The 12,319-nt window shown below is 47.7% G+C and overlaps 1 protein-coding gene across 2 annotated transcripts in view; it reads left to right on the top strand.

Annotated features, from left to right (window-relative positions):
• The window catches only part of MED23 (mediator complex subunit 23), a 150,840-nt gene that overhangs the window by 72,648 nt on the left and 65,873 nt on the right, over positions 1-12,319 (top strand). For both annotated transcript variants that reach the window (XM_068231572.1, XM_068231571.1), the window contains one exon: positions 10,884-11,129. In XM_068231572.1, coding sequence (XP_068087673.1) covers positions 10,884-11,129 — 246 coding nt within the window. The remainder of the gene's footprint in view (positions 1-10,883; positions 11,130-12,319) is intronic.

Below are 12,319 nucleotides of genomic sequence, written 5' to 3'. Positions count from 1 at the left end.
TATATTGGAAGGACCACTAGGGCCTTGCACAAAAGATGGGGGGAACATATATATAAGATAGGCAAGGGGTTTCAACAACATAGTGTGCCTAGGCACTTTTCCACTCATCATGGCCGTTGTTCAAAAACTATGAGGTTGTGTGGGGTCCAGAAGATTAAAACACATTGGAGAGGATGTAACCGCACTAGGGAGGTCTCAAAAACTGAGACACAATGGATTTTTAAAATGGGGGTACTGGAACCAGGGGGAATGAATATTGACATTGACCTGAACTGTCACATCAGTAATAATTAATGTTTGGAACTATCATAGCTGGGGGAAGTGTCTGTGATTTGTGTGTGCGGGTGGGGGATTTAACATTGTCTGGTGGGTTTAATCTACTGTTTAATGTTCTTCTGACTGTCTGGTAGACATGAATTTTACGTGTATTAGCTATATCTGCCTTGGAGTGTGACACTGAATTGACCATTAGGGGTCACTCTCGCATTGAAAGCTCAATGTTAATGTAACTTACGGAATCCGTATAGGATTTCTGATTAACAAACATGCTTCTGTTTTTAGTTTTATATTTAATCTAATCATGTGCTGCTACGGGAGATACTAAGTGATTAGGACTGTTTATAGTTTACCCATTATTATCTGTTGGATGATGTAAGCGATGTGGGAGTGAGCTAGCAGGCAGCCACTAGCGCGCATGTTCACATACGCTATATAAACACGCTGCTCTAATGGCTCCGTAGCCCCTGAGGAGTCGCCATAGCGACGAAACGCGTAGGGCGGAGCTACGGAGCAGCGTTGCGTCTGACGTCACCGGACGCGGTGATTGGCTGACGGGCGCCATCTTTGTTTTTGATCTGGCGGCGGGGATTTTGCTCTGCGGAGTTCATCTCCGGTGGTTGCCTCTGAGCATTTGGCTGCATGTTAGCCTAAGTCCCACACCGCAGTTTTAGTACTGTAACACGAGCAACGCTCACTTTTAAACCTAACCTACTTTTTAATAAATACGGGATTAATCCCTTTTACGCTATGTGAAGCGTCTCTTATATATTTTTCTGGAGGTTCAGCAAGAGGGATCAGCAGTGGAGATTCGCCAGAGAGGCTGAGGGGTGGCCAATACCCCTGCTGCGCAGACGGGCCCTCTAGGCCGCACCATCTGGTGAGTCGTTACATTATTGGGGGGAGATCTGTGTCTAACCCTGGACGCCATTCCAATTATACCTGCTTTGACCAGCTGAGACCACACCAGGGGTGCCTCTATTGCACCTTAGGACTGAACTGTTTGAGCGCTTATCTGTTTTTTTCTGTTTCAACTGTTTACTGATAGCGCTCCACCTCTATCTTGGTGTATTGTTTAGCCTTATCAATATTTATTTGTTGTGAAGCGCTTATATACCTGTATTCTCTATATAGACAAGTTACTTGTTATAGTTAGTTTTTCATCTCGGATCCGCTTTACTATACTGTAGGCTAAAAAAAAAATGTCCCTCTTTATATATACATGACTTTTTAGCGTCCGCTTCTTGACAAAAATCCAACCTAGAATCTATAATAAAATCAATCCATTTGTTCAGACGACATGGCCTTTATTTCAATTCACTTTTTTTTCTCCAATGTTTTCTCCTAGGAGATAATTTTTCATCTTCTATTTAAAATAACTTATCAGCATTCTGCAATTGAAAAACTACCAAAAAGTAGGTGAAAAAGTACTGTCAAAATTGAGAGTATTTTCTTGCTTGCTAGGAGCTTAAAAGGCAGTTTAGCAATAAGGTGTAACAATATCACTTAGGAGAAAAAGTGAATTGAACGGGGGCCCATGCATTAAAAGGGTCAGTACAGACCAGAAATGTATATATCAGGGCAGGATGCATAGATAAACATTAAAAACCTCTTCAACAGGCATGACATTTACCAACTTAAGGCTAGTACACACTAGTAATTTTGATTGGCCAATAATTGGTCAATTTTACCACCTCCATGTAGTATGAGGGCCAAACAGATTTTCAATTCAATTCAGATTATATAGGTAAATGGTCATACTACATGGAGGTGGTAAAATTGACCAATAATTGGCCTATCAAAATTGCTAGTGTGTACTAGGCTTAAAGGTCCGTACACACGCCGGACTTTAGGCAACGACGGGTCCGTCGTTGCCTCCCGCTGGGTGGGCGTGCCAGCGACAGTCCGGCGTGTGTACGCTCTGTCGTCAGACTGATACGGCTGTTTCTGAGCGATCCGCCCGGCGGATCGCTCAGAAACAGCCGCATCAGTCTGACGACAGAGCGTACACACGCCGGACTGTCGCTGGCACGCCCACCCAGCGGGAGGCAACGACGGACCCGTCGTTGCCTAAAGTCCGGCGTGTGTACGGACCTTAAGTCTCAGCACAGTGAGTCTTTAATGTATTTAACATACATCTCTAATTCATAGGCCTAATTTTAAAGGGGACTAAACTCTAGCACTGCAGTCAAGGAAAACAGTTACTGCGAACTTCAGTGTATGTGTGTCTTTAGAGAAATTAGCCTGTCTAATTAGGTCTTAGCAGCAAGTGATCAGCAATTGTAAATTAGGACTATCAGGTGTGACTGACTGTGCTGCTGTTCTGTGCTAATATGTAAACAAAGGCGGTTAACCCTTTTTGTGCTCCCAGGAAGTAAACCCTGCAGGGGGTTTTGTAAGATTTTTGTAAGTTGTAATGCCTAGTACACACGGTGAGATTTTCTGCCAGATTTCCTGCCAGCTCGATTACTTTTACAACTGTAATGCCTGGCAGATCTCCTGTTTTCCTTCAGCCACTATACCCCAATCTAGTGCCGTAGCTCTGAGCTTGGCCCATGGTCTTCACCTATAGACAAGCCCCCGCTTGAACAGGACACTGAATATGTCTCCTGACTTCAGTTGCCCCCAGGTCTTACCGTGCAAGGTATAGCGGCTGAGGCCGAGAAAACCAGAGTACCACCAGAGCAAACAAGACTATGCAGCTGGGTCATATTGGGTAAGCGGAATGGGTAGAGCGGAATGCTCTTGTGGAGGAAATTACACAAATCACACCAGAAACTAAGAAAAAGGGAGCAAGATTGCTCAGAGCGACCACAGCTCTGAGCTTCCAATAACAGCCACAATAAATAAGACACAGTGGTTGCGCAGTGCGACCGCAGCACTGAGCATCTGATGTCCACCACACTGAGTAACAAAGACAGACAACAGACAGACGGATAGAATGCTTGCCAGCTTCCGATAACAGCCACAATAAAAAAGATACGATGTTTACTTAAGGACAGACGACAGACAGACTGAATGCTTGCCAATCTAATCTGTGCCCCAGTGATGGCAAATATCCACACTGGCACGGACAAGACAAACAAGTAGGAGCGCAACTAATAGCAACTACAGCCTATAGTTGCGTCCACAGGAACAGGGCCAGCAAGAATACTACCAGTCACCAATGTGGTGAAGGCAGTCTCCAAACTATCTGGATAGGAAAAGACTTCATTGTACCCCCTCTGGTGCAGTGATTGTCCAAGCAAGCAAGCAAGGAAAGGTAATGCAATACAATAATTCAAGCTTCACACAAGGAACCCAGCAATTAACTATGGCAAAGCTGAACGCTATGACGGGCGAGGTGTGAGAGGAGAAGCAGGTTTTTCTATGGACATCAGCCAATGAGAGCAGACATGCAAATTCCCACACAGCTGAATGGTAATCACTCCATCCTGTGTCAGGCCGATTGAAGGCTGCAAGCTGACTGTGAATGGAAAGGACTCTCCTCACCAGGCATGCTCAGATGTACCAAAATTCGGTTCGGGTACATTCGAAATTCGGGTCCGCATGACATTCGAATTCGCCTTCGACCACGAAATTTGGTTCGAGTTCATATTCGGTTCGAGGTTACGCCTAAAAATTCGTATTCGTGAATTCGGGGTTTTTTTTTGTGTGTTTTTTTTTAAAGTGAATTCACATTGAAATAGGTGTACTTAACAAAACAAAACTGAAAACGTGACGTGTGGCACTGGCAGCAGGCAATGCATAGTGTGGACCCTGGCGGTGGGACCACTGACAGCAGCAGGATAAATACAACAGCAGCAGTAGGAGGAGGAGTGACGTGTGGCACTGGCAGCAGGCAATGCATAGTGTGGACCCTGGCAGTGGGACCACTGACAGCATCAGGATAAATACAACAGCAGCAGCAGGAGGAGGTGGAGTGACGTGTGGCACTGGCAGCAGGCAATGCATAGTGTGGGCGGTGGGACCACTGACAGCAGCAGGATGAAAATGAGCGCAGTGTAATATGTTGCCGCTTTAGAAATACAATAAATACATAAATAAATTGATAGGTAAATCAATGCAGCAGGCCAGCAGGAGGAGGAGTAGTCCGGTAGAAACACAATAAATAAATAAATTCATAGGTAAATCAATGCAGCAAGCCTGCAGCAGCAGCAGGAGTCCGGTAGAAATACAATAAATAAATAAATACATAAATAAATTCATAGGTAAATCAATGCAGCAGGCCAGCAGGAAGAGGAGGAGTCCGGTAGAAATACAATACATAAATAAATTCATAGGTAAATCAATGCAGCAGGCCTGCAGCAGGAGTCCGGTAGAAATACAATAAATAAATTCATAGGTAAATCAATGCAGCAGGCCTGCAGCAGCAGCAGGAGTCCGATAGAAATACAATAAATAAATAAATACATAAATAAATTCATAGGTAAATCAATGCAGCAGGCCAGCAGCAGCAGCAGGAGTCCGGTAGAAATACAATAAATAAATAAATACATAAATTCATAGGTAAATCAATGCAGCAGGCCAGCAGGAGGAGGAGGAGTCCGGTAGAAATACAATAAATAAATACATAAATAAATTCATAGGTAAATCAATGCAGCAGGCCAGCAGGAGGAGGAGGAGTCCGGTAGAAATACAATAAATAAATACATAAATAAATTCATAGGTAAATCAATGCAGCAGGCCTGCAGCAGCAGCAGGAGTCCGGTAGAAATAAACTGCGCAAGCTCCCTCCAGATGTGCAAGCACTCCACCCAGTACTCCATGGGGTCCACAGGCTCTTCGCTGCCGGTGTCAAGCCCACTGAAGGACCCCATGTAGTCGGCCACCATCCGGATCATGCGCTGGCTGTGACTCTCACTGAAGGTGGCTGCTGCCCGCGCCTCCTCTCTCGGCTGCTGTACCTTCATGTAGAACGCCTGCGTCAATGACAGAAGGTCTCCTGGGTGCCTGATGCTGCTGCTGGCCGCAGGCACCTGCTGCTGGCTGCTGGACATGGACAGAGGGAGTGGAAGGCGGGGGGAAGGCTTCCTCCAGTCGCCGAACAAGGATCTCCTGCAACTCCCTTGCTCGCTGCTCACGGTCTCTGGCAGGCAGAAACTGATCCCACCTCCCCCTCAGCCGTGGGTCCAGGATCATGCTGATGCAGGCGTCCTCCCTCGCTTGCATCCGCTTGACCCTGGGGTCTGTGCGCAGGCAGCGCAGCATGTGTGCTGCCATGGGGAACAGGGTGGACCGTCTAACAGAGACATCAGGGTCAGCGTCCTCCTCCTCTTGCCCCTGAGACTCTTCCTCCTCTCTCCACCCTCGCACCACTGCTGCTGCGCTCCGATGTTCCCCCCCCCCCCCCCAGCAGCAACGTCCAGCACCTCCAACTCCTCCTCCAGGGACTCAAATACCTGCGGAGCAGTGGACTGCACAGGCGGCTGCTGTTCCAGCTGCTTCAGGGCCTCCTCTCCCAAATCCACCAAATCGCCAAGTGCCCTGACCAGCAGACAAACAAAGGGCACCCACTGGCAGAGGGATGCCCGTTGTTCACTCACCAGGTTGGTTCCCTGCAGGAAGGGAGCCAACACCAAGCAGACCTGCTGCATCTGCCCCCATTGCGCGTTTGTGAGGAGCTGGAGTGTGGTACTGCTTCTGCTGCCGGTGCCGGCGACAGTGGCATCATAGATGTACCGGTTGGCAGCCCTCCAACATCGCCAGGGTGGAGTTCCAGCGAGTTGGCACATCTATGATAAGGCGGTGTCGTGGCAGGCCCTCCTGCTGCTGGATGTCTGCCAGTTTTGCTGCGGCAGCTGCTGAGCGGCGGAAAGTGCGCACAATTTTCCGCGCCGCTTCTAACAGCTCCTCCATCCCCAGGTAGGTGCGCATGAACTTTTGCACCACCAGGTTCAGGACATGGGCCAAGCAAGGGACGTGGAGCAAGTCTCCACTGCTGATGGCAGACAGCAGGTTGGACACCACCAATCCCACAGTGAGGCCTCTGGGGGTCAGCCACGTCCTCTCCTGCTCCCTGAGGTACCGGAGCACGTTACTTGCCGTCAAGGAGTGTTTCCCCAGGCTTTTCATCTCCAGCAGCGCTTGCCAGTGGCGGGCCTTCACGTTGCTGGAGAGACTGGATCGCTTGGCGGTGGGAGCTGCTGCTTCTCCCCTGACGCCGCGCGGTGGCACCACGTAGTGGGCGACTGGTGCTGCTGTGCCCGAGGATGGACCTGCTGCTTCCTCGTTCGGCCTTTCCACCAGGCTGACCCAGTGGGCCGTAAAGGACAGATAGCGCTCTGTCCCAAACCCGCTGCTCCAGGAATCCATGGTTATGTGGATCCGCGCACTAACAGCGCGCAGCCCACGTTCTCCATGGCAGAGCGGTGCAGTGCTGGGATCGCCCTGCGGGAAAAATAGTGGCGGCTGGGGATTGCCACTCCGGGATCACAACCTGCAGCAGCGCTCTGATGTCACTCCCCTCCTGCACAAAGGAATATGGCAGGAGCTGGGAGCACATGGCCCGGGCAAGCAACCCGTTCAGCAACCGGATGCGCCTGTGGGCGGGAGGCAGAACCTTGGTCACACCGGGGAATGCTTCGCTGAGCAGGGTCTGGCGGCGTTTGCCTGCACGAGAGGATGAGGAGGCTACTGTGGAGTTAGCTGATGAGGCCACTGAGGACTGGCTGCCCGGGGGGGGTTGGGGGGGGGGAGTGAGTTGCTGCTGTGCTCCTGCTGCTGCTGCTGCTGCTGCTGCTGGATGGGCAGGAGGGTCGGCTGCTGCTGCTGCTGCTGAAATCTGTGCAGTGGCTGTCTGGCTCTGACCACTGCCTGCACCACTTTGCATAAGCTTCTCCAACTCATTAAAGTCCTCAAAATGTCTGTTCTGTAAGTGGGTCTGCAAGCACGAGGTACTCAATTTGTGGATATCGCGACCTCTGCTGAGACTGAGATTGCAACTGTTGCAAATTGCACGGGTCGGGTCCACTGGGCACTTGGTGAAGTACCGCCAGACTGGGGACTTCAACCTGCTCTTTGCGCTTGAGGGCTGGGGTTTTTGGGTGCCCTTGGAGGATTGTGCCTTTTTGGTTGTAGTTAGAGGTTTGCTGCGAGTGGTGGTAGCGACTGAAGCAGTAGGCTGTGGCTCCTGCCTTCCACGCCCTGTGCTGGCCGCCTTGCTGCTGCCGCGCCTCTGCGCCAGAGACGCCTCCTCCTCCGATGATGAGCTGCCTTCAACCAACTGTGCTGGTGGTACTGGTGGCACATAGGAAGGATCTATCAAGTCATCATCATCAACCCCAAACAAATCCTGTGAGCCCGACTCAACCAACTCCTCTACCCCAACATCCCCTGCATCACGCCCCTCCTCCTCAGCGCCAACAACAAACTTCTGCACCTGTAACTCCTCCTCCTTGCATGGCCCCATCATCTCCAACTCATACTTCTCCAAAACATCCCTGTACATGGTCACAGTCTCAGGGGAGAAGAGCGTGCTCTTTGAGGACAGGCTGGTCGATGGGATCACCGTGACCATGGCCTCAAGCGCTGGTGGAGGCCTGCTGCGGACAGGAGTGCTGGTGGCACTAGTCTCGCTGCTGCTGGAGGCCTGGCTGGAAAAGGTGGCTTCCTGCCCCGCCATCATTTCCACCACAGCCTGCACCTGACTCTCCCCAATGGGCCGTGGGCGACGACCCGTCTCAAAGATGGGCGCAACACGCTGCTGTTGCGCCTCTGCTCCCTCCTCCCTGTGGTCAGTGGCTGGCGGCGCACCAGTCCCAGACCTGCTGCTGCTGGCAGTGGCTCCTGGAATGGCGCTTCCTCTCCTGGTGGTGCCTCGCCCTCTACCTCTGCCAGTCATAGTGCACTATACAAATACAGTAAAAAAAAAAAAAGTAGAAGAGGGCGGGAAAGGGTGTAAACTTTAATAAAGTCTGTGTTGGTGTGGTGACTTGGTGGTGACTAGTAGTACAGTAGTAGACACTAGTAGTATGCACGCACGCAGGTAACTAAGAAACACCTAGCGTAATAGGCTACAAGTAAGTCGTGCGGCAGACAATCGGTGACAATTAATAACGGTCACACACGGTCAGACGCAATCAATCAATAGGCTCGGGCAGGTGAGGTGACAGACAGTCACAGGTCACTCACAACGGATGCTGGTGTGGTGGCCTGTATGTGTTGTATGTAACTCTTATTTATTACACACACTACGGATGATAATAAATAAAATCACACAGTAAAACTGAAAAAAAAATTAGTGAAACGGGTACTAGACTAGTAGACTAGTAGTATAGTAGTAGACAGTAGACACTAGTAGTATGCACGCAGGTAACTAAGAAACACCTAGCGTACTACGCTACAAGTAAGTCGTGCGGCAGACAATCTGTGACAATTAACCTCCTTGACGGTATGGACGAGTATATCCGTCCATTACCGCCGGAGGTCGCCGCTCAGGCCCTGCTGGGCCGATTTTTATGAAATAAAAAGCAGCACACGCAGCCGGCACTTTGCCAGCCGCGTGTGCTGCCTGATTGCTGCCGCTCTGCGGCGATCCGCCGCGAGCAGCGGCGAAAGAGGGTCCCCTCAGCCGCCCGAGCCCTGCGCAGCCGGAACAAATAGTTCCGGCCAGCGCTAAGGGCTGGATCGGAGGCGGCTGACGTCCATGACGTCACTCCGCTCGTCGCTATGGCGACGATATAAGCAAAACAAGGAAGGCTGCTCATTGCAGCCTTCCTTGTTTATTCTGGGCGCCGGAGGTGATCGAAAGAACGCCTCCGGAGCGCCATCTAGTGGCCTTTCATGCAGCCAACTTTCAGTTGGCTGCATGAAATAGTTTTTTTTAATAAAATTTTTATTATCAAAATACTAGCTAACTATATAAGACAACAATAAATGTGTTTAGGAGGTGTTTAGGAAGCAAAACGCTAGGTTTAGCAGTGAAAAGCACTTGCTCAGACACAGCACAGCACTGGAGAATCTCTCAGTACCAGCAGCAGTCACACAAGTGCGTGGCTCCGCAACATGGCCGCCGCCTTATATAGAGGAGAGGTCCAGGCTCCCCTCCTCTGATTGGTTGCTAGGGTTGCCAGCTCCTCGGCTGGAGGACTTCTGATTGGCCCAATCACGTCAGCCCCGAAGCCGAAACCGAACCCACAGCGCCATCCGGCCGAATTCCAGCACGCGCATTCGGCATGCTTCGTATTCGGGTTCGGATTCGCATGCGGCAAACCTAAAAAAACCCGAATTTTTCGGGGAAACTTCGCATTCGGGGTCCTGCTGAGCAACCCTGCTCCTCACAAATGCATGCCAGATTATGCAACAATATGCATGTAAGATATCCACAGCTGTCTGGCTGCAGTTCAACTGCAGCAAGCCATAGGTGGATTCATGACAACATCCTGAGCTGCTCTAAACTGTGGAGTGATTGCAGGTGGCAATTAGACTTCTTGCGAATGCAATCAAAACTAAGCATACAAATGCAAGCAGAAGAATCAAAACTGCTTGGTTGCAGCTCCACTGCAACCGACAGGACATGCTACAGGAAGAATCCTTACAACAACATGTCCGATCTGATTTCCAATTTATTTTCTTTTTGCTTCTTCTATGGAAAGTCGATCGAAAATCAGGACCTGTTTGAAATAATCGATCTGGCAGGAAATCTGCCTGAAAATACTCATCATCTGTACTAGGCATAATAAAGAAATGCCTCTGAATGATATTATGCTGTTGCTTATCTTTTTTCAGAGGAAGTTCTGAGTTTAGGTCCGCCTTAAAGGGAATCTGAAGAGAGCTGGAAATGGAAGCTGACATTTACTTCCTTTTAAACAATGCAAATTGCATGGCTGTCCTGCTCATCCACTGCCTCAAATACTTGTATTCGTAGATGCTGAACAAGCATGCAGATCTTCTGCCATTAGATTTTCTGGCCCAGTTAACTGCATGCTTGTTTCTGGTATGTGATTCAGATACTACTGCAGCCAGGGACATCAAGAGGACTGCCGGGCAACTGGTATTGTTTAAAACAAAATAAATATGACAGCCAATATATCTTCTTACTGCAAGAGTACTTTAAATTAGTTTAATCTAACTACCAGACAATAAACTCCCATAACTAAAGGGTAACTGTAAAAGAAGCAAACAGATTTCACATCCTCAGGAGCTCAGGGAACAAAAGGAATGTACTTACAATTTCATTCATAAAAACATAGTCAAATAGTATAGTATCCTAACATGAGACAAATCTTGTGTTTCCAATTCACTTGAGTAGAATGCCGGATATATATATATATATATATATATATATATATATATATATATATATATATATATATATATATATATATATATATATATATATATATATATATATATATATATATATATATATATATATATATATATATATACGTAAAAAGTACTTTATAATGCATTTTACTGGTGACAAATGCACATCTTATATTTGTATGTACAAATGTAAATTGTACAGTTTTTTTTGACAGCGGAGCTGTATGCAAGCATAAAATGTTTATTTGTAATTTGTGTGCCTGTGCCTGTGGCTAGAATAGAAATGACCTATCAAATTTGTTTTACTTTTTTTATTTTGTTTTTTTTTTTTACTACAGATTTTTACAACAGAGCCTAAGAAATAAGAGTTTGCAGATGAATGACTACAAAATAGCCTTGCTATGCAATGCTTACTCAACCAACTCTGAGTGTTTTACATTGCCTATGGGAGTGCTTGTGGAGACTATCTATGGGAATGGAAATGTAAAGATATCACTTCCAGGGACCAACTGTATAGCGTCTGGATCTACCACACCTCTTCCAATGAACTTGTTGGATTCACTCACAGTTCATGCAAAAATGAGGTACTTTTTCATTTTTATTTTTTTTCGTTTTGCTGATTGGGAGACTGGGTCAACAGCACAGTTCCTGAAGTGCATTAAAGTACACTTGAACCTGAGACACATATGGAGGCTGACATTTTTTTCCTTCTAAACAATGCACATTGCCTGGCTGTCCTGCTAATCCTCTGCCTCTAATACTTTTAGCCTGAACAAGCATGCCAATCAGATGTTTCTGACTGGGTTAGCCCCATGCTTGTTTCAGGTGCCCCACCTCTGACATAGGGGACCAGGGTTTAAATCTTGGCTGTTCCCTTTTCAATAAGCCAATACCTATTAAGGAAGAAGTCCTTGGGCAAGACTCCCTAATACTGCAGGGTGGCCTATGGAGCGTGCCCTTAGGGCTGCAGCTCTCAAGCACACAGGAGTGAAGTGCTATACAGATGTGGGCATTATTAATATGATTCAGACACTACTGTAGCCAAATTGAGATCAGCAGGATGCCAGGCAGCTGGTATTGGTTAAAAGGAAATAAATATGGCAGCCTCCATACTCCTCTTACTTCAGAGGTGCTTTAAGACACCAGTCAACGGTTGCACAGCTTGAGTTGAAATTGTCTAACCCTGATCATTTTAATAACTATTTAATCTATAGAGTCTCTGTCACATTTGAAGAGATTTCAGTAGAGGGGCCTTTTGATTATCATAGGCCTCTAAAAAGAATTCCCCAAACCTATCTAACCTACAGTTAAGGTAGGTTTTGTCTACATCATAGCCGAACCCCAATGCCTGGTTACTTACTCCCACCACTGCGTCCCTTGATAGTCTACATATCTTGAGCTGGGTTGTATAATAGCTGAGCACACACCACTATTTCCGTTGCCCAAATTGACCTCCTAGCACTCAGTAGCAAGAACGTGTCCGCAGCTGAACTGCCATACTGCTGGAGCATAATGGCACTAAGTCACCATAGTATATAATAACCAAACTCCAGCTTTAGTTACCGCCACATTCCCAAAAGTTGGCAAACTCTAAAGGCTCAACACACGCCATACAATCTTGGTTGTACAGATTTACCAAATCTATGTAGTATAAGGGCCAACAGATTGAAAATACCTTGGATGATTGATTGGATAAGCTCTTATACTACATGAAAGTGGTAAGATTGAACAACCAAGATTGTATGGTGTGTGTTGAAAGGCTCTGTGCCCAAAT

Source organism: Hyperolius riggenbachi, chromosome 4, assembly GCF_040937935.1.
Source record: "Hyperolius riggenbachi isolate aHypRig1 chromosome 4, aHypRig1.pri, whole genome shotgun sequence".
Lineage (NCBI taxonomy): Eukaryota > Metazoa > Chordata > Amphibia > Anura > Hyperoliidae > Hyperolius > Hyperolius riggenbachi.
The sequence above is the reverse complement of the archived record's forward strand: the minus strand, read 5'-3'. Positions and strand labels throughout refer to the sequence as shown.